Source organism: Ursus americanus, chromosome 7 (genome assembly GCF_024610735.1).
Source record: "Ursus americanus isolate L20-20 chromosome 7, mUrsAme1.1.p, whole genome shotgun sequence".
Classification (NCBI taxonomy): domain Eukaryota; kingdom Metazoa; phylum Chordata; class Mammalia; order Carnivora; family Ursidae; genus Ursus; species Ursus americanus.
This window is the reverse complement of record NC_142133.1, coordinates 35,192,181-35,219,534: the sequence shown is the minus strand read 5'-3', so window position 1 is coordinate 35,219,534 and position 27,354 is coordinate 35,192,181. Positions and strand designations below refer to the sequence as shown.

The 27,354-nt window shown below is 41.8% G+C and overlaps 1 protein-coding gene across 16 annotated transcripts in view; it reads left to right on the top strand.

The window, feature by feature from the left end:
* Positions 1 to 27,354, top strand: part of AAK1 (AP2 associated kinase 1) — a 164,175-nt gene that overhangs the window by 122,612 nt on the left and 14,209 nt on the right. For 2 of the 16 annotated variants that reach the window (XM_045788154.2, XM_045788169.2), the window contains exons 14-21: positions 1,657 to 1,889; positions 3,430 to 3,587; positions 5,500 to 5,604; positions 11,314 to 11,409; positions 22,579 to 22,680; positions 23,698 to 23,799; positions 25,155 to 25,265; positions 26,895 to 27,005. In XM_045788154.2, the coding sequence (XP_045644110.2) occupies positions 1,657 to 1,889; positions 3,430 to 3,587; positions 5,500 to 5,604; positions 11,314 to 11,409; positions 22,579 to 22,680; positions 23,698 to 23,799; positions 25,155 to 25,265; positions 26,895 to 27,005 (1,018 nt within the window). The remainder of the gene's footprint in view (positions 1 to 1,656; positions 1,890 to 3,429; positions 3,588 to 5,499; positions 5,605 to 11,313; positions 11,410 to 22,578; positions 22,681 to 23,697; positions 23,800 to 25,154; positions 25,266 to 26,894; positions 27,006 to 27,354) is intronic. The other 14 variants (XM_087863471.1, XM_087863482.1, XM_087863469.1 and 11 more) reach the window with 13 other exon arrangements.

Here is a 27,354-nt window from a genome sequence, read left to right as displayed (position 1 = left end):
GGAGTAGCCGAACGGATTGGAGCGGTTTTGTAGTAGTAGATTGCTGTGATGGGGTGAGGTGTCCTCGTGATGGAAGTGTCTGTCAGTATGCTGCATATGGGGATAGGTTAAGAGGAAGGGGAAAATGTTCTCTAAGTAGTCTGGACTCTTCAAAATAAAGGGACTCAACAGTGAAGTGTACCCTTCTCAAAGCAATGAATGTCTAAACTCCAAGAAATAAGCTAATCTATTCTGTCTGTAAAGCCATGGTGGTACTGGCTCTCTCTGTGGGTCCTGGCTCTGGGTTGGCTGTTGCAGGTACAGCCCTGGGCTCCTGAAGGAAGTTGTGGAGGTGGAGCTCTGGTCTTCCCAGGCATCCCTCAGAGATGCCTCAGCTGCTTTACCCTCTGACCTTACCCTGACTGATGTTAGAGCCTTGTATCATTCGTTCCGTTGGTGAGTGGTTGTGTACTCATACGTGCACATAACTTGCCTCAGTAAAATTCAGCATCTGTGTCAATACAGGGACAGAAAATCTCAGGCTGGCAGCGTCCTGACCCAAGTAGCTGGCCCCTCTGGTCTCCTTTCTCTCTCAGGACCTACCTTCAAAGGCACCGAATGTGAGAGCCGAGCTACAGCGTGGAGGGACGTCTTAGTCTGAAATGAGACACTGGAGGGAAGGGCTAGGCCTTTAATATTGTGAACCATTTTGTTTCTGAACTGACAGAATTAAAGAATGAGGTGGCCTTCTTAATACTATTTTTGTTCATCTTTCTGACGTAGCACTTTGTAGATTGTGCTGATGCTTGAAGTCTAACCACGTGGCCACAAGGATGTTCCTACCTATTTGTTTTTCTGTGGTGACAGTTTGTTCTGCCTTCTGAAAATGGCCCAAATCTCAAGAGCCTTGTGTTAGTAGATCGATTATCATCAAGGGCTTTTCAGATTTTTTTCTTATGTCTTATTCTGTTCTCTGCCTGGTTCTTCAGTGCCACTTCCAAACAGAAGGTGAGAACAAGTTAATCCCACTGCCCCAATGCTGTACATTTTCCCAGGGGAGCCACAGAAATAGAATCTCGCAGACCCATCTTACCAGTGAATTAAAGAGCCTTAATAACAAAACAAAAGAAAAAGAAAAGCACCACCATTTATGAATCACAGTGGAATCCTAATTTATTCCTAACCAGTAGTCCGAGCTATGTCAGAGTCAGGGGTCTCTTAGCAGAAATTTTTCAGCTCAGATGTGTTTAGCGAGAGGTGTGCCTTCATCGGCTTCTGACTGTGGTGGTGGATTGCTTAAAGCGCGCCGGAGGCATTCTCAGTGAGTTCCTACGTGACCGCAGAAGCAGAAAGCGGTCCTGTAGGATACAGTCTTGATTTTGGAGTTAGCAGTAGCTTCTACAATCTTGCGCTCTGGGCTGTACTATGCATGGTTGCTCTGTGTATCATTGCTGGTGAAGTCTGAAGCTTATGTGTAAGCATCAGATAAATACCATACCATCAGTCCCGACGTTATGGCTCACATCGTCAAAAACTGTTTTTTTCCTTTCTGGGTGTTACTGGTAAATTCAGCCACTTGAGTCCCATGTTAGCTCTCATGTGGCATTTTTTATTATGCTTGTCTATTTGTTTTTCCTTTCCCTTCTTTTTGGAACACTTGCCTTTTTTTTTTCCTAGCAAATTCAAGCCCCAGTAAGACAACAGCCAAAGGTTCAAACAACCCCACCTCCTGCCGTCCAGGGGCAGAAACTCGGATCTCTCACTCCTCCGTCATCCCCCAAGACCCAACGTGCTGGGCACAGGCGGATTCTCAGTGACGTAACCCACAGCGCAGTCTTTGGGGTCCCTGCCAGCAAATCAACCCAGCTGCTCCAGGCAGCTGCAGCTGAGGCCAGCCTCAATAAGTCCAAGTATGTGGTGCTTCCCCTTTCTCTTTTTCACTTTTGTGAGCCAGGGCTGCTGTGGGCCACTGCTGTGTAATTCTCTGCATCTGTATAGAGATGTGCGTGGGTATATATATAAAGGTACGTGTGTGTCTGTGTTTACTAAGAAACTGAATTTGCCTGTGGTACATAGACCATACTGATTTTAAGAAATAATGCCATACTTGCTTTCCTGTTTCCATTCTCTCACCCATTTCATGTTCCACAGGGTATTTTTTAAAATCTTAGTCTGACCAGCTCTCTCTCTAATGAAAATCTTTCATTGGCTCCCTGTTGCCAGTGGGACAATATCTGAACTCATTGGTTAACAGACCAAAGGCTGTTGTATCGCGTTGGTGGACTTGTCATTCTCCGTCTTTGTGGGCACTCTGTTCATCCTCTGCCCTCTCCCCGAACTGCCGCTCTCCTCCTTGTCCACCTGGGAAATGCTTATTTATTCATCAAAATCCATGTCAGAGGTTACCTTTTCTTTGACCTCTTGGGTGTCATATATAAATTTGTCTGAACCTTTTGGGAGATTTATCACATTATATTATCATTATTTATTTGTGTATCCGGCTCAACTAGCCTGCAGATTCCTCCGAGACAAGGACCATGTCTTTTTTTTTTTTAAGATCTTTATTTATTTATTTGAAAGAGAGTGAGAGAGAGAGAGAGAGAGCACAAGCAGGGGGAGCAGCAAGCAGAGAGAGAAGCAGGCTCCCCTGCTGAGCAGGGAGCCCGACGTGGGGCTCGATCCCAGGATCCTGAGATCATGACCTGCGCCAAAGGCAATCGCTTAACTGACTGAGGCACCCAGACGTCCCAACAAGGACCATGTCTTAACCATTGTAAATCCAATGACCGTCTCTGTGCCTGAAATAAAGTAGATTGCGTTGAGTGTTTGCTAGGTAAAATGCAATTCAAGACCCTCAGCTTTCTTGGAACCATGGATTCTATAAAGTTAAAAATCTTTAAGTTGTTAGTTAAATGCAAAGGGCATCAAGAGAGACTTTAGAAGAAAATTAGGCAATGATACCTAGAAACACAAGATAATGATAGCTGTCTTTATTTCTCCTTAACTGTGATGGTGACCACTCATGGTGGCCCTTCATTCTACGTGTGCTAGATCCTGACAGATGGGAGGCAGCCTGAAGAGGCATCAGTCCTAGCCGCTCTGGGGTCAGTCATTGTGGATGTTATGGTGGGCGCCACAGGAGGCACAAGCCTAAGAACGGTTTGCTTTGGGATTCTGGATTGAGAGGACTTGCAGATGAGACCAAAAATCTAAGCAAGAGATTAAAGAAGTAGTGGGAGATAATGGATTGTGAAGGAAAGGGTGACATTTATTTCACACAGTGATAAAAGTATCTGTGGAAACTGTACAATTGCCGTGGAAAGCCCTTTTAGAAAACCACTGCGGAAAATAATGGTTTGACTCAGAAAACAATTTGATCTCAAAATAAAGAGAAAGTAGATTGACCCTTTTTCAACTTTTTTCATTTCGTGGGGGTGGGAACCTACCTAGGTCTGCAACCACCACTCCATCAGGCTCTCCTCGGACCTCCCAGCAAAACGTTTCTAATGCTTCAGAAGGTTCTACGTGGAATCCCTTCGATGATGACAATTTCTCCAAACTCACAGCTGAGGAACTGCTGAACAAGGACTTTGCCAAGCTGGGGGAAGGTGAGCGATTGGTGTCCTTCTGTGATTCGTAAACCCTAACTCTAGAGGGGCATGCGTGTGAAAATGTAGGGTTTTGTCTTTCCTTCCCTCAGAGGCTTGACTTGAAGTTTGAGGGCAAATTGCTTTGATGTCAGAGCACTGACATCTTTTCGTCCGCCAGAACTCCTAGCCTGTTGCGGACGGTGGCAAGGAGAGTGGGACAGTTTTAGGAAAGATTTGGTAGCATAGATCAGGATGATACTGTCAAGCATGGTCATTCCTTGGAGGCGTGTGATGGTTTTCTTATCCTTTGTGTGTTTATTGTCCCAGAAAGTTGTAACTGCTTACCCAGGAGAGAGTGTGCCCTCACATGAACTTTGAATCTTGGACTATGGTCTGAGTTCTGTAGTACTGTTGACCGACTGTGGAGAGGTGATCAAATAAATAGAAGGTACCATTTTTACTCTCAAAACCCCACAGTCTAGGAGCGCCTTGGTGGCTTGGTTGGTTAAGCATCCAACTCTTGATCTCAGCTCAGGTCTTGATCTCAGAGTCATGAGTTCAAGCCCCGCACTGGACTCCACACTGGGTGTAGAGCCTACTTAAAACAAAACAAAAAAACCCACAGTCTGTTTTGGAAAGGTGGGACTCATACACACAGACCCTCAAGCACACTTTGGAAAACAACAGCACGCCCTGGGAAAATTCTTCAAAAAGAGTACCTCAGCGTTAGACAAGAGCACGGGGTAAAGGAATGATCAGAACCGAGTGAATGATAAGAACTTTAACCATGTCTTTTAACTTTACTCTAACTTTTGTTAATCTCTTTTAACTTTAACTATCATTTTATAGATACGTTTTAAAAATTTATATTGCTTTCTTATTCTTTTAAGCAAAAAATAGGGTATAGGATTTAACTCTGACAGACCACTAACTCAATGTCAAATTATTTCATTGTTAGGTAAGCCAGCTGTTGTTCTAGAATAAACAGAATACCTTCGTGGTCTATTGAAGGCTCTAATACTTTAGCACTTGATTAAGAGACTCCCACGTTTTAAAATTCTTGTGTCTATTTTTCATAATTTCTCGTCTCTCTTCTGTCACATTAAACGCTGCCATTGTGTCTGTCCCTCGTCGCGTCTCACCACTGCTGCTTCCCCCACGCCCCCTTCTCATGTGCTCTCCTGAACTGTTTCCAATGTGGGAAACACATTGCCAAACTCAGGAGAATTATATAAAAACAAATAGATTCAAAGTAAGGACTGGAGGCATTCTGCCTGAGTAACGTGCTTGAGCTTTTGGGCTCTAGCACCAGCCATCTCTTTTGTTGGTTATTTATTTATTTATTTATTTGAAAAAGTTTTTAACTGTGATAAATATACAGGGGCGCCTGGGTAGCTTAGTGGGTTAAGCGTCTGTCTTATGCTCAGGTCATGATCCCAGAGTCCTGGGATCGAGCCCCATGTTGGGCTCTCTGCTCAGCGGGGAGCCTGCTTCTCCGTCTCCCTCTGCACCCCCCCTGCTCATTCTCTCTCTCTCTGGTGTGTGCCCTCTGTCTCTCTCAAATAAATGAATAAAATCTTTTTAAAAACTGTGGTAAATAAATATAACACAAACATGAACTTCCTAACCGTTGTCGAGCGTACAGTTCAGTAGTGTTAACTACACACACGTCGCTGTGCACCCAGTCTCCAGAGCTCCTTCCATCTTGCAAAACTGATGTGCTTTGATTCTTACAACTTCCTTTTCTCAGCTGCTGTCTCAGTTATTGCAGTGATTAGACAAGGACCTATGAGTGGCTGAGGTGTTGCCATAAGGCAGTAAAAGGAGTCAAGTCTAGCGGTCGGTTCAGAAGGTGCCCTCCACCTGCTGCGTGTGTGTGTGCATCGTGGGATTCTGCTGGAATCAACTGAGTGGTGTTTTGTCCCTCTAGGCAAACATCCTGAGAAGCTTGGAGGCTCCGCTGAGAGTTTGATCCCAGGCTTTCAACCAACTCAAGGTGATGCTTTTGCCACTCCTTCGTTTTCCTCTGGAACCGGTTAGTATGGCAAATGCCTGAAGCACAGGGCTTACAGTTGTTTCCTCCACAGTTTCCGCTCCACAGATAACTCTGGCAACACCAGTGAGCCCCAGATCTTGGTGCTGACGTATATTTTCTTTCATTCAGAAGATTTCCAATATAAAAGATAGGGAAAAAGAAATATCTAGAATCATTCTGAATTAAAATGACAGAATGATGTGTCAGTAATATACAGAATTTGTTCTCTCTAGTTCACACACATACTTTAAGTAAATATTTCTAAATTTAAGAACATCACTCTGTTAATCTCTTGTAATTGCTTAGATCTTTGGAAGGACTTGAAGAATTCGAAGAATTAAATGTTCTATCCTCTGTCCAAGATTCAACTGAACTGTGTGTGTGTGTGTGTGTGTGTGTGTGTGTGTGTGTGTGTGTGTGTGTGTGTTTACAGGGAGAGAGAGGTATCTTTTTAAAGTAGACCTTTTTTTAAATTAAAGAAGTAATAGTAAAAAACTAATTTTCTCCTTTATTAATAAAAATCACACGTAGTCAACTATACTTCAATTAAAATTTCTTAAAAATTAGAAAATCATACATATATATTACATGAAAGTTAGTATTTTATAGAAAAGCGTAGAGAAGAAAGTTAAAATCCCCATAATCTCACCATTAAGAAGTAGCACAGAGATACCATTTTGGTGTCTGTTAATGGCATGTAACCTTTTTAGGGTCACAGGTGGCTTCGTGAATGTAATGAAAGTTACAGATCTTCTTCCGTACGAAAATACATCACCACAGTTTTGTACGTAATTTTTAGCCTTAGCTTAAGACTCTAATGTACATCCTTATAGTCCTATTTTAAAACCAAATTTTTTCTCTTACTAAGTCTGGCACATTTCCCACATCATTAAAGAAGCTCCTAAAAGATAAATTTTAAAAGATCTGCATTAAATTGCTTCATATGGATTTGTCCTAATGTATCTAACCAAGTAACCTCTTTTCTAAACATTAATTTGGTTTCACTGGTTTCTTGTTATAATTCCCTCAGCAACTGATAGGAGGTTTTGAGTATATATATTCCTTGTATATATGGAATTTGATATGCTTCCAAAATTGATCTTTTTAATTTTATTGATTAATTTCTAATTTTAATCTTATATATTCTTTCTTCCCGCCTTCTTTAGGTGTGTTAGTAGTTTTTCTAATGTCATAAATTTATTTGTTATTGGAACTTTGGCCGTCATTACATAATATCCTTTATAGTTTCTTTAAGATAACCTCTAGAAGATTATTGTTAAATCAAAAGACGTGTCTTTTAAGGCATTTGGTGCATATTTCTAAATTGGCCTCCGAGAATGCTAATGCTATACAAATTTTATTTTAATCAACAGTGAATGAGAGTAATTTCCCCTCCATTTCCCTACCCAGCCCAGATCAGAGGCTGTAGACAGGGCAGTGTTTACTGGCCATTTGTTTTTCTTCTGGGATTTGTGTTGTTCATGTCCTCTGCCCTTTTTTTTTTTTATGTTCTTTGTTCATTTCGTTTTATTAATTTGTAAGAGCTCTTCGTATATCCTATACTGTAAACATTTTCCCCAGTCCGTCATTTGTCCTACACAAGTATTATGTCATCTGACCCTCAGTACCATCCCCACATTTGTCACAGCTGAGGTAACTGAGCACAGACTAGTCTCTTTTCCAGGGTCGCATAGCTCGGAAGTGACAGAGCTGGGACAACAACCCTCCAGCTCCAGAACTTCCTCTCTCAGGTTTTCTGCCACATGATGAGGCTAATTTCGTAATATTTTTCCAGAAAGTCATGTGTAGTTTAAAATTTTTTGAAATAAAATAGAATAATGCATTTAACCCTTTTATAATATTTCCTTTGTATACATATCAATTTTCATTGTTTATATTTGTGTTTCGCTTTTTCTTGGTAACTTTAGCTAGAGATTTGTTGTTTTAGCATCTTTCCAAGACAACTCTTAGATTTATAAAAATCTGCCGTTTTCCCGTCTTCCAATTCTTTAACTTTTGCTTTTTTTTTATTATAGTTCCCTGTTTTTCTTAGGTTTGCTTTGTCAATATTAAGAGGAACACAGTAAAATTTTTAAAAATTCTTCTTAAAAATGTAATGAAAGTGTTTAGAGTTTTTCTCCCACTATAACAGTGATTTTCAACCAGCATGAGAGTAGGGAGAGAGGCTCATTATAATCCGCTTAGAAGGCTTGTCCACAGATATTTCAATATTCTCTTTGCTTCTCTCTTAATTGCCCACCCCACCCTGACTTTTGAGGATTACACTATTTTTTGAGAGCACTTTCTAATAGGTGTGTGTTTCCCTTGTCAGAAAAAACCTGAAGTTTTAATCCTATCCTATAAGTCTTCATATGATAATCTCATTGTTATTAATTTAGAATACACATTGGCCTTATTTGGGGCCTTTAATATTAAAAAGTTAGTGTTTTGTGTAATTTTTTATTTTTAGCTTTGTCGTCTTACCTATGTAATTTTTAAATTTATTGATATTTTGGTCTGGTTTAAAGTACTTAAAGTTAGATAGGCCACATGTTGACTAAATGTACCAAATGTAAAAGCATTGACCGTTGTCCTTGAGATAGGACATCATACTGATGACCAGCTATGGTACTGAGTAGGGTATAGTTTCCCTGGAAAGGGGGTCATGAAATAAACTCCAGGAGAGTGTTCTTTGCTGTTGAACCCTAGCATTTAGTATTGTGTTTGGTTCAGTACAGAGTGTTGAGTGAATGAAAAGAATTGCTTTTTGCTGAAGGATAGGAGCGTGAATTCACCAGTGTTAACAACAGAGATCCCTACACATTTTCCACACACTCCCAGTTTCAGTGCCTATAATTCTACTCAACACTGTTTCGTTGTTTGTCTATATGAACTGTTTTTTTTTTTTTAAGATTTCTTTATTTTAGAGAGAGAGTGTTGCAGGGGGGGTGGTCCAGAGGGAGAGGGAGAAAGAGAGAGCCTTAAGCAGACTCCACACTGAGCACGGAGCTTGATGCAGGGCTCGATCCCATGAAACTAAGACTACAACCTGAACGGAAACCAAGAGTCCAATGCTCAAATGACTGCACCATGCAGGCGCCCCTGTATGAACTGTTTTTAAAACAGTTTTGATTTTTGTTTTAGCCTCTTCTCCCCCTTTATGCTCACTTTGAAGGCCATAAGTGGTTGTATTTTTTAAGGGACTTAAAGGCCCCTGCCTTAAAAAAACATACATTTGAGTAGAGTTACGACAGCAATAACAGTGAATGTATACTGAGCCTGGCAACATGCTAATAAGCCCACTGGTTAAGTGCTTTTTATGCATTGTCTCAGGTGGTCCTTAAAGCAGACCTTGGGGGGTGCCTGGGTGGCTCAGTCGGTTAAGTGTCTGCCTTGGGCTCAGGTCATGATCTCAGGGTGCTGGGATCGAGCCCGCATCCCCTGCATCCAGCTCCCTGCTCAGCAGGGAGTCTGCTCTCCCTCTGCCCCTCCCCCTCGTGTGCTCACTTGTGTGCATGCTCATGTGTGTGCGCTCTCTCTCCCTCCCTCTCTCTCAAATGAATAAATAAAAAATCTTTTTTAAAAAACCCCAAAACCAAAAACCAACCCTCAAGAGGTTAAGTGACCTGCCTAGGTCACATCTGGAGAATGACGGAAGAGAGAGTCGTACCTGAGCAGCCCAGCTCAGAAGCTGTAGTCATAACCATGTCTCAGGAATCTTTGTAAATCAGTGACACTAAGCTTTTATGAACATTATAAAACATCTTCGGAGTTTTTTCATCTTATCCAGCCATTTTTAAATGAACATTTGGGATTTTTCCTTCTTTCTTATTTGTGGTGTAAATTTTTGTGTGTGAGACACTTTCATTTTTTATGAATGAAAGAAAATGATATCTAAATCCCAGAAATTAATATGTCCTCATTTGTTTGAAGTATAGGATAGCATCATTTTCTAGAAGTTTTCTAATCAAGCTCAGACTGTTCACTGATTTTAAACCTTCTGATCAACCAAGGGAGGAAATAAGCAGGAAATTTGGCAATGAGTCAGAGAAGATGACAGAAGGGTTATTTTAAGCATCTTAATGGTGAAAGCCGCAAAAATGTTGATGAACTGTGTCCATATGTTGGAATAGATATTTAAAATTTGACATTGTACTTCTTTATTTAAAATATTTTCCCATTAAGTGATACACATTCATTTGTGTAATTTTGAAAAAATGACTAAAAGCCCAAAGAAACGAGAGAAAAGAACTCACAATCCCAGTCCAAGAGGAAAACATTGCTGACATTTTAAAATATTTATGTCCATAATTTATTTCTGTATATATACTTTTTCAAAAATGAATATATCCAGTTTTATGATTTGTTCTTTTTCTTTTCATATATTTCATTGTCTCATTTGAAAATATTTTAGAGATTTTAAGAGCAGTGATTTTACCCTTCTCTTCCTCCATTTACCTTTAAAGAAGCTTAGTTAAAAACCCGTTTAATAACCTTGTCAAAATGACAAAATTATAGAGATTGAGAACAGATTAGTGGATTCCAAGGGGGTAGGGACTGGAGTAAGAAGTGGGTATGACTATAAAGGAGAAGAACAAGGGGGTTCTTTGGTTTGATGGAACAGTTCTATATCATTGTCATGGTGGTGCTGTGCTAACCTATACATAGGATCTAATTGCAAAGAACTACACACACACACACGTGAGCGCATGTGAAAACTGAGTAAAGTCTGGTTTACAGTATTGTAACAGTGTCAGTGATATTGTCCTATAGTTGTAAAAGATCTCACCATGGAGGGAAGCTGGTTGAAGGTTCCTAGGGCTCTATGTACAGCAAATACCTATGATTTCATAATTATTTGAAAATAAAAAGTTTTTAAAAAAATCTATGGAAGGCAAAATGAGATTTTAACTAAAGAACAAATGAGTATTAAAATGCAGTGTAAAGAATGGTAAAGTAGAAACCAGCAAGCTTGGGTTCTGACTGTAGGTTTGCTGGTAGACCCTTGGCTAGCCTCTTAACTTCTGGGCTTCATTTTCTTTTCTGTAAAGTAAGAAAATTGTGCTAGAAAATCCTAAGACCCCTTCAAGCCCTGATATCCCACAGGGTGTATAGATTTCTGTACATCTGCGAGTTTGCCAAGTATAGAATGAATGTCAGTGAATGTTAGATGTAACCCAGAAGTTAGGGCTTGTCTAACCTTGCAACAGACAAGAAGCCTATTTCTGTTTCTGTCTGTGCCTGTCTGCCTAGCGCTGTAGTAGACATTTGGTGATACAGTGACCTCAGGAATGTAGAGGGCACATTGAAGCACCTATACGTCTGTGTTCGATTGCAGAACAGACAGGGTTTGTTTACACGCTACAGTGTGAGATACGGACAATAGTTGCTACAGGAATTCTGGAAGAGAACACAGTAGGCTTCCACACAAGGAAGAAGTGGAACTCAGGTGTATGAATACACTAGTTCTATCATCAGTTGCATCTTTGAGTATGTTGCAAGGACCGGATTATATCTCTCATACATATTTTGCCATTACACTGGATTATATCCACTCATCCTCTTTATTCTGCCTCTAAGTTTAGATTTACTCTATAATTTGAGCTGTTGGGTTAATAGATGATAAATTCATGTAGATTTACTTGATGTTTTCTGCTTTTCTCTTTTTTTTCTCTCCTTGACCTTTTCTTCCCCTCCAACCAACTCCAGCTGAAAAAAGGAAGGGAGGGCAGACTGTGGATTCTAGCCTCCCACTTCTAAGTGTATCTGATCCTTTCATTCCTCTTCAAGTACCCGATGCACCAGGTAGGTGAATAGAGCTGATCTGAGGTTAAGCAGCTTGATGCTTAGGTCCCAGGGTCTCATGAGAGTTGTTTAATTCACATCCATAAAAAGGATGTGAATTCCAAGCCCTAATAATAGGTGCTGTTATAATATTTTTTGGTAACAAGAACAGCCTGTGTATTAGAAGGAACATTAGTCCAATAGGATGATAACATGTTGGGGGGGGCGCCTATAAGCATGTGACAGAAGGAACAAAATGCTGATAGTGGGTATAGTATGATGATTGGATTACTGGTGATTTCTGTCCAGTTCCTGTTTTCCTATAATGTGCTTTTATTTTATAAATAAAAGTTAAAGGGAATGTTGAGTCAGGAGACTCCGGTTCCCTTCCTGGCATTTCTACTATCTGAAAACCTTCTGGGCTTGACTCTTCATCAGTGAAGTAATTTGGACTGCATGAGTTCAAATATCCCTTTAGGCCTACCATATCCTGATTTTTAAGTGAGCAGTCTTAAAAAAAAGTAAGAAATTGTTAGTGTGTTCTGATTGAAATAGCTTTTGAATAGTAATTGGATGCTTTCTATTTGGGGTTCATGGATGCCAATGATTTCTTTCCCTATTCTCCTCCTCATCCTTTTGGGGGTGGGGTAGGGAGCATGATGTGAGACATAAAAGCCACCCTTTCTCTTCTCTGTCAGTCTTTTTGAAAAAGCAAATAGGTCCAATGCTCTAGAAGCATCTTGCAACCATTTTGTTCCCGATAGTTTTTTTTTTTTTATTCTCTTCTTACCCTACCTGTTCTTGGCTTTAAACTAATAGGATCTGCTTGGTTGTTCTTCTCTCCCAGAATGTTAAAGGTATTGGACTGAACTCAAGATTGGAAGTGATTGTGATGTTTGTACCATCTACTTACTAAGACAGACGGGAGCAAGGGTACCATGACAGTTTTTATTTCTTTAGGCAATTTGTTGACCCTCCTTAGGGGAAGCAAAAACTTGCCTTGATCTGGTAGTATTGTGTAACGTTACAGCTTGCTGTACCTGGATGTAGGTCAAAAGTACCTAAGGTCACTGAGGAATGATTCGGTATCAGATACTTAAAAGAAAGGGAAGAAAGGAATCAAGTAGAGGCTCTTTCCTCTGTTGTATGTTCAGGTGTGCCTGGAAGCACCTGGACAAGCCAGTTTCTAGCAGAACACTGGAAAGGTATGGGCTGCAAACTGAGGCTGGGGCCCACTGGCCTCTTCTTCTTCCCTGTTGTGGCAGGCATGGGATCAGGCAGGTAAAAGGGGTTATTGAGGCATTCTCCCTCTGACACCCCTCAGGGTTCTTGCCTTACTCTTTCCCAGATAGCCCATGAGCTGTGGAAGCTGGAAGGGTGGCCTCTTGGCACAGGCCAGGAGATGAGGGTCCACAGGCACGTAGCTGTCCTCTGCCTCGCACAGGTGCCCTTCAGATCAGGGCAGAGGAGCCAGGCACACACGCCAACTGGTCAGGATATCAGCTTCTGGTTGTAGAGATGAGTTGTGAAGGGCTGTGAAGGTGAGCCTGGGAAACACCATACGTAGCTGGTGGCCATCCTGCCTCCCTTATTGTCATCTTTCCTGTCTTCTGATCCTCCATATTTCTCTCATTCTGGGGGATTCCTGCTAAAATGATACTTGTGTACACTTTAATACCAGTTAAGCCATGGCCCCTCTTGGTTTTAATGGGAAATCTATTAAAATGGAACATTCTAATAGAGAATTACAGGTGTATCTTATTTGCTCTATGATCTGTCAGACCAGACTCATCTGAAAACATAAATTAGACATGTCACTCCTTTGTGCTCCAGTGAATTTCCATATCACCAAGCATAAAATCCAGACTTCTTATCATGACCTGAAAGGCCCTAACTAATCTGGTTACCCCTCTGGCTACCCCTCTAACCTGAGCTCATAGCATTCTTTTCTTCAGTCTTTCCTCCAACAGGCAAAGCTTGTTCCCACCTCAGGGCCTTTGCACATGCTGGTAACTCTGCCTGGGAAACTTTTCCTCCATCTCTTTTCCTTCTTGTCATCCGACATTTGGATCTCCGCTTAAATGCCGTCTTCTCAGGTCCATTGTGGTCCCACAGCACTCTCAGTCACACTTTCTGGCCTTCATAGCATTATCTGTTTTTATTGGTTCATTACCTGTCTTTACCCACTAGGATGTCAGTGTCCTGAAGGAGGGACCTTGCTTTCTGATCCAGCACTGCTTTTCCAGTGCTTAGAGCACTTAGAGTTGGCACTCCATGAATATTTGCAGATTGGATGAAGGAACAAAGTAAAACCTGAGGCTAAACGGCTTATGGCAGCCCCATTGCTCTCCATTTTTTCCCCAGCTCCCAAATATTAGACTGGTGGCTCCACAGCCTTCCATCTGTGCCTCTGCCAACTCGCAGCCAGGCCTCCCATCCAGTCTTTGAGGATGAGTAAACGAAGGCACAGCTCACTGTCAGGAAGCTGCCAGACCTCAGAGTGGAAGTAGTAGCTAGGCTTAGCAGATCCTTCAGCTCCGACCCTTCCCGGCACCCTCCAGAAGTTGGGCTGAGCAGGGTATATTACCACTGTGACTGACTATTGTGTGTACTGTAACATTCAGCCTGTAGCACCACTCAATTCTGTAGCCTCTTTATCCAAGGATGTAGATAGGATATAGATAGGATTCCCCTACGTGCTTCCTTACCGTCTTGAAATGTCTGAGTGAAGAAAGGCCTGAAAGTTTAGGGTCTCTGGGAACTTAGCAAATGGGCAGTTTGTCTCCCCCCACCTCCTGCCCCCCTAAGCAGTTTATCACTGCTTCCAGCCCACTGTGGGCACCAGCCAGGCTTTTTGGTCTGTTTGTTTGTTTGTTTGTTTGTTTGTTTTGCATACATACTTCCCTCCACTCTCCACCTTCCTGATTGTGAGTCATGAAGTCTTAGTCTCCTGACAACTGTATGCCTTTTAATGACTTAACATTTTATTTTATGCTTTTAAAATGTTCTCACATATAATTTCCTTTGATCCTACAAAGAATACTGACCGGTGGGTATGTCAAGTAATATCTCATTTTCTGGGGAAGGAGGTGAGGCCCCAGTGCTACAGTGACAGGTGCTGCCTCAGACACTCGTTTTCGTGGCCGTGGGCCCCCCAGCAGTGAAGGTTTCCTTGTGTGGAGATCAACAAAGCCTTCGACTGCAGAGCTAAATTTAAGGTTTAGGGAAATACACAAATGGGTTTGAACTTAAAAGACCTGGGTTCTACCCGCATACTAACTTGGTGATTTTGATCAAACCACTTAAACTCTGAGTTCTCCTCAAAATTGGTGCTATTAAAACCTACCCTATGGAGTGGCTTGTGAGGTTCAGATGAAAGCGTGTGTTTGGAATTGCTTTGTAAACTTTAAATTAGTATAAAGATAGGAAATGTTATAACAGCTTTGGTTCTGAGTCCTTATTCCCTGTGGGACAGGCCTACTTATGATAAAGTCTTAGGCAATGATATTTCTCTCTTACAGAAATTAAACTTGCTTTATAACCTTTGACCTTTGCACAACTGAGAGCCATTGAAGTAGACGTCCTTGATTTAATGATTATTCAACTGTGGGTAACAGGGACTGAATAATTGGATTTGTTTGGGTTTTCCTTTTTTTTTTTTTTTTTTAAGATTTTTATTTATTTATTGGCTAGAGAGAGACACAGCAAGAGAAGGAACACCAGCAGGGGGAGTGGGAGGGGGAGAAGCAGGCTTCCCTCTGAGCAGGGAGTCCGATGCGGGGCTCGATCCCAGGACCCTGGGATCATGACCTGAGGTGAAGGCAGACGCTTAAAGACTGAGCCACCCAGGTGCCCCTTGTTTGGGTTTTCTTAAAGGAGCGTTTCTATTTTCCAAAGCATCATAAAACAGATTTTCTTAGAAAATCTACCATAAAAAAAAGTCACAGCCATGAGCATTTGTGTGCTCCCAGAGCTGCCAAATGAAGCCTAGCTCTGTGAGTCTCAGAGTATTTCATCGATGCCTATGTGCTGTGTGCTCATTCATCTTCTATTTGTGTCAGAGAACAGATAAGCTATGAGTGGTACCAAATTTAAAATATGGTAGAAGAGAGTGGGGAATTTTCCCTGAGAATTGGCTGAAAGATTTGATCTTTTATTTTTTAAAACTGGTAAAATATATATAACACAAAATTTACCATTTTTAAGTGGCATTAGTACCTTCACATTTTTTGCAAACATCACCATCCATCCACAGAACTTTTTTATCTTGCAAAACTGAAACTCTCTACTTATTAAACAATAACACTCTTCCCTCCCTCCCGCAGCCCCTGGCAACCCCCATTCTACTCTCTTGTCTTTTTGAATTTGACTGCTTTACCAGTCAAATTCACTCATATAGGTGGAATTGTTTGGTATTTGTCTTGTGACTGGCTTATTTCACTTAACTTAATGTCCTCAGGGTTCATCCATGTTGAAGCATATGTCAGAATTTTCTTCCTTTTTAAGGCCGAATTATATTCCATTGTACGTACATAACCACATTTTGTCTCTCCGTTCATCTGTTGTTGGCCACTTGGGTTGCTTCCATAGTTTGGCTCTTGTGAGTAATGCTTCATGAACGTGGGAATGCAGATAACTCCTCAAGACCCAAGATTCTTTTAGGTTTATATACCCAGAAATGGAATTGCTAGATCCTATGGTAATTCTGTTTTTAATTTTTTGAGGAATCACTGTATTATTTTCCATAGCAACTACATCTTTTTACGTTTCCACTAGCAGAGCAGAAGAGTTGAGATTTTCATAGCACCTCCTTAATACCGGCCTCTCCACACCGGTATTCCACAGGACTAAGCAAGAACGCATTAGTTGCCCCGTAAGTGCCACTTCCTAGAATCAACAGCTTTTCAAACTGTGCCTCCTGCTTTACGGCGCTTCATCCTCTCTTAAAAAGTAGGCAAGAGAAGGTGTGTTTTCTTAGTGGTTTGTTGTCAAGATAGGCGTTCCTCTCAGAGCTGTTTGCCTGGCATCTTCCTCACTTCCAGTTGCTGTTTTGCGATATTAAAAAGTCCAAGGTTGGTCATCTGTGTGTCTTTGCTCTGGGAAGTTTCTCTTTCTGCAGATTCCGTTCCCTAAAATGAAGTTGGAATGAGGCATAGTGGTTGACTTCTGCTTCCAACTTGCAGATGTTACAGTTTAGTGTCTAGTTTCTCCAAGATAGGAACTATTTAAAGTGACTAGATTTTAAAAACAGCATCTCTCATCACAAGACTTCAGACAAGATGTAAATTTGCAAAGCCACAAAGCCGTGGCAGCCAAATCCTCTTTTTTTGACGGGGCTGGCATCCGGCTCTTCCGTGTTCGTTCGTTCAGCCTGCCCTACTCCTCGTGGTCGTATTCCTGGTTGGGCCTGGAATGGTCCTTGAGCAAACCCTTAACCTTTTTAGCCTATATAAGCAGATACCTATCCTCTCTTTTGATATTTCGAAAGAGAGAAAACTCACAACTTCGAGTATATCCCAGTCTCAAATCAGGAAGCAGTTTTGATTATCTAACCTTAGACAGGTTTACAAAGGATTTCTTACCTTCTTGCCTTGTGGTTGATATTTCAATAACTAAGTCTTGAGAGAAATGTGAGAGAAGACTCTGGAATGGATTAATTCCTACCTGTTCCTTTCTTCCCCTAGTCCCCAGTGCCACTTGGCTTACGCTTGAAAGGAGAGAGAGGGGGGGTGCTCAAAAGATCCTTTTTCCAAGTTCCCTCTTAATTTTTCAAAGTACTAACAATCTTTTCCTTTGTTTTTAAAATTTTTTTTAATTTTTAATTTTTTAATTTTTTAAAATATTTTATTTATTTGAGAGACAGAGAGAGAAAGAGAGAGCATGAGAGTGGGGTGAGGAGCAGAGGGAGAAGCAGACTCGCCGCTGAGCAGGGAGCCTGATGTGGGACTCGATCCCTGACTCTGGGATCATGACCCGAGCTGAAGGCAGACGTGTAACCGACTGAGCCACCCAGGTGCCCCAATCCTCTCCTTGAATGCACTCTCCATCTCCGTGCCCAGGCCAACTCCTTCTGCATCCACTTTGCTCCAGGGGTCCACCTTCCTAGTCCTCTCACCGTGATTTCAGTGCTTTTCCATGCTCTTAACCAGACTCATTTTTATTTGGGAACCCTAGAGACTTGAGAGAGAACTGAGTATAGTGACCGGGTTATGATAAGAAAATACCACCAACAGGAAAATAAGAGCAGACGATTCTAGAAGGAGAGATAAATTACCATTAAGTATATATTTTGTAAAAGTCCCACATGATGATGAATCCCAAAAGAGCCATTTATGAAACAATGAGATGTTGCGAGCTCTGCCATCAGCTTGGAAAGAGGGAAAACCCCACCACCTCATGCTTGACGAACGTCTAAGGAAGTGGACACACTCAGATCCTGCTAGTTTACATTCTCTTTCCTTTTCCAAAAAATTACTCTGAGAGGCACCAGGGTGGCTCAGTCAGTTTGACATCCAACTGGTGATTTCCTTCTCTCTGTTAGACCACGCTGCCTCCTCTCACATTTCACTTTATTCAAGGAATTCTGCCTTTTCTCATCTCATACCAAGACACGTGGGTAAAACCTGGAACTCCGCCCATTCTCGCTACTGAATCTCAGGCCTCTGTGGCTTCGTTAGGTATCAACAATCGTGAAACGCCCCGGGAGAACTCGATTGAGGTTTGGGATCTTAAAGAACACTTTCTGCACATGTTCCTAAATTCAGCACCCTCTTCTCTGCACCGCTGTTCCCCACCCACCCCCTTCATGACACGTGGTCTCAGGGTGTCTTTATATAACTGTAAGAGAGCAGATAGAATTCTTAACGTGAGTGATAGCAAGGCCAGCCCTTGATGCACATGTGAGGCCTGCAGGCCGTGATTTATCAACTCTCAGCCTCCTGTAGCCTCCTTGTGCCGCCCGTGGCGTCCTGTTCTCAGGTTCTTTGTTTCTAGTGATCAAAAATGAACAAGAAAGAATAGCTTGAGATGTGACTTCTTCTAAGACCTTCACTTTTTCAAGCAATCAAAGCCTCAGTTCAACCAGGAGACTGAATCTCTCGTGTGAGGAGGTCTGGGTCCTAGTCCTAGTTAGCTCTGTGGCTTACCTACTGTAAGCTCTCAGGCAGGTGGCTTTACCTTTCTGGAGCTGGTTTCTCCATCTGTAAATGAGAAGGCTAATCGAATAAGATCTGAGGCTCCTTCCAGGGCCAACATGTCTTTGCTAATTTGGCCATTGTGCACCAGGCCATGTCTGTGTGAAAACCTATTGTCCTATGTTGATGGACATAGGCAGACCCTGTAGGCAGCATGTGGGGGACACTGTGAAGTCAAGTCCAAGCTCTACCATGTCCCATCTGTGACTTTGGGCAAGTCACACAGTCTCTGTCTCCATTTTTCTCACCTCTATCGGTATTCCCAAACCCAGGTCTTTTTGTGAATAATGAATGAAAATGTTTGACATTAAACTCTACAAATGGAAGTGACGACTGCAGTTACAGGGGCACCTGGGCGCCCGCACTGAGTCTCTGGGAGTCTTCTGTCATCTCGAGAGCGCTGGCAGTGGCAGTGGGCTGGTGCCCACGCTGTCCCCCTTACTTACGCCATGGCTCTGTGCTCTCACTCCCAGTTCTCTGTCTGCTCCTGCTCTGTCCCTGCTCCCCCTCCCATATTCAGTATTCGAGGATTCTCAGGCAGGAGTGACCATACAGATTATCTGGGTGAGTCGCCTGTTACTTGAGGTGCGGTCAGAAGATAAGCCCCCTAAATTTGCCAACTTAACCCCATCCCCACCCTGGTCTGTCTCACCACACAACACGTGCCTGCACACACACATGCACACACACACACACACACACACACACACACATGCACACACGTACTTTTTTACCCCCTTCACATGATCTTTTTTGCTAATGGCTAATAAAAATATTCAATTCCTGCTGAAGTACCTGACTTTCCAGTTAATCTCCTCTTCCTCCCCACCTCCCCAGTGAAGCAGAGATGTGACATAGGGTACAAGAGGAAACTGAGAACTGGGGATACAGAGAGTAAGAAGATACCTTCCCTGTCTTCAGTCCCATTGTAAGGGCTGCAAGAGAAGTGAGTTCAGAGTGCTCCAGAAGGTTCCCACTGTGGCAGGGAGGATGGGGAAAGGAGTAGAAGAGATGCTACTTGAGTGACCAATACAAAAAGGTGGTGGGACCTATCTCCGTTGTACAGTTCAGGAGGTAAGAACAGAAGTTTAAGGACTGACCCCATGGTCGCAACCGGTCGCTGGAGAGGCTAGAATTCGGACTCCGGATTTGGATAGTCTAAGGTTTTGCACTGAGATAAACTACCATATGAAAGATAAGCAAGTAATTTCGGGTTATTACTTTTTATCCATTGCTTTGTAAGATTGCAAATGTATGAGTGCTTAAAGTAGAAGAAGAAAATACTTTCCTGTACGTGAAAGAAGCTCTTTTTGGGAATAAAACAAAAGCTGGTGTTCAGCATAATGAAAAATTTTAGACTTTTCAAGAAAACCATCTTATTTTTGCCGGTATGCTAAAAATTGTCACATATTTTTTAACATCTTTTCTGCTAATAAAACATTATGCACGATGCAAGATTAATGCTGATGTGATTACACTTGTATATTTGGCTAGTACTCTGGGGTTTTTTCCCCTGCTGTTGAGAAGCTTCTTTTCTTCTTCCTTTCTTCAATACAAATATCAGGTACAAATGAGAAAAAGTTAGCATACTGTCATTTAACTGAAAGACGTCTGCGTGCCATATACTCCAAAGACGGTAAATTCATTTCACATATAAAAATACCTTTTTCTGCAGTGTGTTACTTGCACCAAAGCAAATTATCTTGCCAGGACACTAAAATCCATGATTTTGTTTCATCTGTGTAGTTACAGATTACCTTCAATGACAGATCACCTAAAATTTGGTTTCAGTCCCTCAACAAATAACAATTTCGTCTTTACTTATCTTGATTCCCGATGGCTTAGAAGAATGCAGATTCGTTAAAATGTTCTATACACGTACTTGAACATTAAGTTACTTCTTTTTCTCAAACATTTTCATTTTAGTTTTATCTTAATGGCATGGTATTTCTATGATAGAAAAAAAATGTTGACAGGTTTTTACTGGTCAAGTTATAGAATTTATGTGGCCTCCACCTCCTTGTATGTAAAAGGAGGTCGAGCTCTTAATTCCCTTCTTTCTGTAAGATTCTATGATTCAGTGTTTTTAATAAGCTGAAGATAAATAGAGAGTTGTTGATGGATCAAGGCTGAAAAGATCATAACGAAATTTTAACGTGTGCACTTATGACACATTAAGTTATCAGGTGCGACAGATCCAGCGGCTTCTTACATCCTTTTGTTTCCTAGCCAGAAGACATCAAATTAATCCATCTTCAGGTATAAGTGCGTTTCATGAGATCTGACCATAGAATGCTAGAGGTACCAGCTTGTCACCGGCTCTCAGTTGGCAGACAATGAATGATGGTTGAAGTTAGCTTCGGCATATTTCGATTCACTTGCTGAGTTACACAGCATTTCTAAATGCGAGTCCAAAAAAATTTTTCAAAACTAAGCCCAGGAAGGGATATGAATGCATAAAGACAACGCATCTGTTTGTGGCAGCTCTGTTTTAATAGATAAAAACCAGAAACAACCAAATGTCTATCAGCTGGTGAACGATTCAACGAAATGTGGTACATTCATACAGTGGGGCACTGCACTGCAATAAAACGGAACAAACTACTGATACACGCCACGACAGGGAGGGAGCGCAAAAGCATCATGCTAAACAGAAGACCTGAGACAGAAGAGACTACATATTGTATGGGTCCGTTTATAGGCAATTCTAGAAAAGGCAAAGCTATAGGGACAGAAAGCAGACCAGTTGTTGCCAGGGTCTGGGGGTCACAGGAAGGCACCGACTAGAATAAGGCACAAGGATAATTTGGGGGGTAATGGAAATGTTCTATATCATTTCGGTGGCGCTCACATGAATGTGTACATTTGTCAGAACTCAGCAAAGTGTACACTTGAAATTGGTGACTTTTATTCAGTGTACATTATACCTCAAGTTTTTTTTTTCAAGTTTTTATTTGAATTCCAGTTAGTTAAAATACAGTCTAATAGGAGTTTCAGGTGTAGAATTTAGGGACTCATCACTTATATACAACCCCCAGCGCTCATCACGACAGTTGTCCTCCTTAACACCCATCATCCATTTAGCCCGTCCCCCTCCCCTCCCCCTCCCCTCCAGCAACCCTCCGTTTGTTCTCTATAGTTAAGAGTCTGTCTTATGGTTTGCTTCTCTCTCTCTTTTTCCCCCTATGTTCATCTGTTTTGTTCCTTCAGTTCCACAGGAGTGAAATCATACGGTGTTTGTCTTTCTCTGACTGACTGACTTCACTTAGCATAATACTCCCTAGCTCCATCCATGTTGTTGCAAATGTCAAGATTTCATTCTTTTTGATGGCTGACTAATATTTCATTGTGTATATATGTATACACCACATCTTTTTTTTTTTTTTTAAAGATTTTTATTTATTTATTTATTTGACAGAGATAGAGATAGCCAGCGAGAGAGGGAACACAAGCAGGGGGAGTGGGAGAGGAAGAAGCAGGCTCATAGCAGAGGAGCCTGATGTGGGGCTCGATCCCATAACGCCGGGATCACGCCCTGAGCCGAAGGCAGACGCTTAATCGCTGTGCCACCCAGGCGCCCCCACATCTTCTTTATCCATTCATCAGTTGATGGACATTTGGGCTCTTTCCATAGTTTGGCTATTGTTGATAATGCTGCTATAATCATCAGGGTGCATGTTTCCCTTCAAAGCAGTAATTTTTTATCCTTTGCATAAATACTTATACCTCAAATTTTAAAACAAACAAACTTAGGGCAGTATCTTGAGTGACTTACAAAGTGACTACTTCAGCTGGGGCAATAATCATTTTTTAAACTTTGAACTTTGAAAGCTTATTTTTAATTAACAGTAAAAGATACTAACAGTATTTGTTTTTATGATGAATCTATACAAAAGTTTGAGCCCAAAATATGTTTGCATAGAAAACGGTAAATGATCAGCTTACTTTAATATCTCACTGCATTTTTGCTTTCTCTTTACCTCTCTGCCCAACCTAGAAAAACTAATTGAGGGACTCAAATCTCCTGACACTTCTCTCCTGCTCCCTGACCTCTTGCCTATGACAGACCCTTTTGGTAGCACTTCTGATGCTGTGATTGGTAAAGTCGTCATCTCTGTTTCTTCAGTCTTGCATGATATATGTGTCTGTCTCAAGAATGATAGCTAACTGGTTAGCAGATCCCCAGTGAATAGCCCTGCCGAGGAATGGAAAATGCCACAAAGCCTCCTTTAATCTTATTTGTTATTACCCCAAAAGAAGTGTTTTCTCTGCCTCCCAGGGGCACCACACTGTTATTTTTGCTTTGCTTGATATCCTGAGATGTCTAGAAGGACTTTCCCAAGAATGAGGAGGAACGGAAAAATTCACAGTTAGTTACGAAAGCTTCATGAAGGAAGTTGGTTTCCAGCTGGGACCTTTACCTTTAGCAGATTCTTCTTAGAAGGCCTCTGTCTGTGCCAGGTATCCGTAACAGAAAACACTGCCCAGTGGTGAAGCCCCCTGAGTAGAATCCAGGCAGGGGCTTGGTCCGCTCAGTCTGATATTGCCCTGTGCTCCTACAGCAAGGCAGGCAAGACGTACAAGATGTCCAGGGGCCCTGTACTCCAGGGCACATCGTCCTCGAACCCAGGAAGGCCACGAGCCTAGAGAGAGATGGGCCTTCAGCTGCAAGATGTCAGACAGTGCAGAAGACCTCCCAGCCACACTGGGGGGCAGGATTCGAAATGGACTAGTGGCCTTTGCGAGGCACAGAGGATGTCTGCCCCCAGGTTTATCCCTTAAGAAAAACAAAATTCCTGTAAGATATTATGGTGCCTTTCAGTCTATGTCTTCAGACATGGAAGAAATCTGGGTGGCTCGTGTTCTACATGTGTCTGTGAAAACTGAGACTCACCAAGCCTAGTCTGAACGGTTAACCTTGCACTCGCATGCTCAGTCAGTGAAGCCCAGGTACTCAAAACAGCAGAAATAAAGTAACTCCTTGTGCTGCCCATCTTGCCCGAGACTGGCATTTTAGAGACCTGTAGAAGAAAGCCTTCACAGACTTGTCTAAAGAACCTTTTGACTCCTTTTCCCTTACCCTTTGTTCTCCTTTCTTAATGCTCTGTTACGAAAGAAAAAGCTGATGTTGCTGTTGAGAGTCTCATACCAGGACTGGAGCCCCCAGTGCCCCAGCGCCTTCCATCTCAGACGGAATCTGTGACCTCGAACCGCACAGGTCAGTCAGGTGTCTCTGCCACTGCGGGGACTGTTTATTGTGGTGGCCCTCCAAGTCCACCTTTCCACCTGCAGCAGGTGCCCCTGGGCTTCTTGTGTAGACTGGTCCGTTCCCCCTAGAATGGATGCTTTGTATGGTTACAGCCCCAGCTTCTAGATGTTCAGTGATACCTTTCCATGCTGAAGAGCAGAGTACTTTTGGGAGCCATGTTCTTTGTAGAGTGATACTCGGACTTTCTCTGGTTATGGTATTTGTTTATTCAAGATTCTTTTCACTGGTGGCAGGTTCCCTCCACGTCCTCCCTAAAGAACTCAGCCGAGCTGCAGGGATGACCTTAACTCCTCCAAGGTTTCTGAGCCTTCTTTCTACCTAACGGTGTCAGTGGAGCTCACGCTGTGGATGTTGCCATTCTAGTCCCAGCACAGTGCTTTTAGCCTATATAGGTGTTTTGTTGTTAAATTGTAGGCAGAGTTGAAATCTTCCCTGGTCCAGCATTGTTTTTACCCTAATTTCAAAACTTCACTCTTAATAGAATTCCTTAACTGTCCATAAATCCAGAGTTGATAGCCTGCATTTTTATTGAGTCCATAGTTAACTTGGTAAAAGTGTCTAATTACCTAACTTGGAACAGAAAACAATTAGAAGTCTGGAAACTGTGAAAGTAAACTCAAGGAGGTAGGGGAAAAAATGAACATAGAAGGTGAGATGGTTCCTTTCCCTGTGCTTACTTGACTTTTCTGAAACTTTCCTAGAGAACAATTTGTATGTTAAAATGCTTGAACTCTGGATTTTGTCTTCCTTCTGTTCCTTAACTGGAAGTAAAATCATATGTTCAGAGGAGCAAGTCAAATTTAAAGACGACTAGTAAGAAGCAAGATCATTTTATTTTGAATGGGGAGCTGGTTGAGTTCTAGAAAATGCTGTTTAATCATGTCATAATAAGGCAGGGACAGCCCCCTCCTAGTCAGCTTAGATACCTTTTCCCCTGAATGTTTAGAGAAAGTTTAAATGAAACTCTTGAGTTGCAAAGTCCTTTTTCCGAAATGGCATTTGCCGAGAACTGAGTTGCTAAAGTTTTATTGGCATCCAGAGCACATATTTGCTTACCCAGCAACCTCTGAGCAAAAAAATTTTCCATATTTATATGTTCATGTTAAGAGGAATCTAGAAATACATGTTTCTATTGATGAAAATGCCGGGGGCTTAAGATGTTACTTGTGGTTTTCTTTCTCCCACCTGGGCTTGTACATATGACATGTAAGTGCAGTAACTTAAAGGCTGAGCTCTAATCTCATGATATTGTGTGTGCTATTTAATGCCATCACTGACCTGGGATGCTGTCAATCTGGACTCAGATTCTCTCACCGGGGAAGATTCCCTGATTGATTGCTCCCTGCTTTCTAACCCTACTACTGACCTTCTGGAAGAGTTTGCCCCCATAGCGATCTCTGCTCCAGCCCATAAAGGTAAATGCTTTCCTGTCCTTGGGCTCACATGCGTCCTTCAAGGAGGACTGAATGACTCCTGAGAATTTTCCTTACCGAAAGTCTTTGCCAGTGAAGTGTTTTTGCCCCGTCCTCCATATGGAAAACTCGAGTTTGTACTCTCAGCCACTGTGTTATAATCCCTCTCGGGAAGAGTGCTTGATACGGCTCAGACAGCAGATTGGTGGGGCCATTGCTTTCTGGTGGTCACCGGGACTGCAGGTGTCCCATGTTCTCCATTACAGGCAGAGTCAGCACAAGTGGATGGTTAAGTTGACTATCCACTGACTGACTGTTGTTATTAATATGATACTTGTTAGCCTAGGCCTGAAAATTATTTTATCAAATCTGATTTAAAGTTTTTGGGTAGTGATGGCTCAATAAGCAGGCATAAGTCCTCAAAAGTCAGTCTTCAGAGACTGAACTTAGAAAAGTTTTAAATTTTGAGTCATAATTGATTACTGGATTTGTCTTTCTCATCTACCACTCTCATTTCTTAGTCCTGGGCTAATACCTGTTTGAAATGCTGCTGGAGAGAAGTAGCTTGACCTGACTTCTCTTCAGTGAGCTGTTCTTGAAAGTGACAGGCACAGCACCTGGCTGACTGGACCCAGGCATTCACTAAACTTCTCTCTGTACTTAGGTAGTGAAATTGGTTTTCTGGAAGGAGCAAATATATAGAAAAGGAACAGTGTGAGTTTGTTCTGAAAGAAATTCAAGAAGGAAGCCTCCCCAAAATGTCTAAAAATAATTTGTTTATGGTTTGCAGTGGTAATAGCTGAGTTTTTGTTTTTACCCTCGATGGCATTAAAATGATTATGTTTTTATAGAGTGTGTGTTTAACCAATTACATCTGGCAGGAGTGTGTCAGCAGCCATATGTAATTACAGAGAAGCATCACTTGCAAAATAGGTGCTCAGCTAGCACTTGCCAGGAGGGTAATCTTAATCAGAACGGAGGAGAATATTCTAACAGACTTCTGCTCAAAATCTCAGGGCATGTGATCTTGGGCCCCAACATTCCCTGAGGCATCAGAGTTGATGGAAACTCTTTTTTTCCTAATCACAGGGCAGCGAGTCCTTTCAGAAGTATTTTGTTTTTTTGTATATAGCAGTTGCTTCTTCTTTTTTTAAAATTTTATTTTAAATTCAGTTAATTAACATATTGTGTATGTAGCAGTTGCTTCTTAAAGAGCCACTAATTACCTCCTCCCTGCCCCTGGCTTTGAGTGTCTTCAGTATTGTTTATTAGTCAGGCCTCTGTTTGCTCAATAAGGAAGATAAATGACTAATTCCTAGGCCTTTGCGAGTTACTGACACTGAAGAGAGACCTCACAATAACTACAGTGAACGGTCTTGAAATGGTAGAGAGAGTTCATCCTCTAACCCTTCTCCCTAATCATTTATGAAAGTCTTAACATGGCCAGCTCGAAACTATTTTTCTGTTTCCCTATTTTCCAGTTTTGCTACTTTTATTTCAAGTCATGAAAATAAGCATTTTCACCGACAATAGTGATTGTATAGTTGGGAACTTTGTGCCTCTTACATGTTCTCTCATTTGCTAATCTCTACCTCTGTTGTTTCTGCTTGTGTACTTGCATTCTGTATTAAGCTGCAGAAGATAGTAATCTCATCTCAGGTTTTGATGTCCCTGAGGGCTCGGACAAGGTGGCAGAAGATGAGTTTGACCCTATTCCTGTATTGATAACCAAAAACCCACAAGGTAAGAAAGAGAGGATGGGGAAAAGAGAAGAGCTTGACATCACAGCTCACTACAAAATAGTAATGTACCTAAACTGCAAGAGGGGAAGAAGCTCCTCACTTAATGAAGGAAACCGGGGGTAATGACAGTTCTTGGGGCCGAACCAGGATAAGGCAGAGATACAGGTACAGATGGAGATACAGTTATCTTAAAGCTTGGCTGTGGTGTTTATTTAGAGAGAAGAAAAGTATTTAATGCTTTGACTAAATCCTGGTTTTTACAAACTATCAAGCCAAAAATAAAGTGGAAATTTCATCAGTGGAAACCGGAAGGCATATGTTTTTTTAAAAAGCACTGAACATTTTTTGGC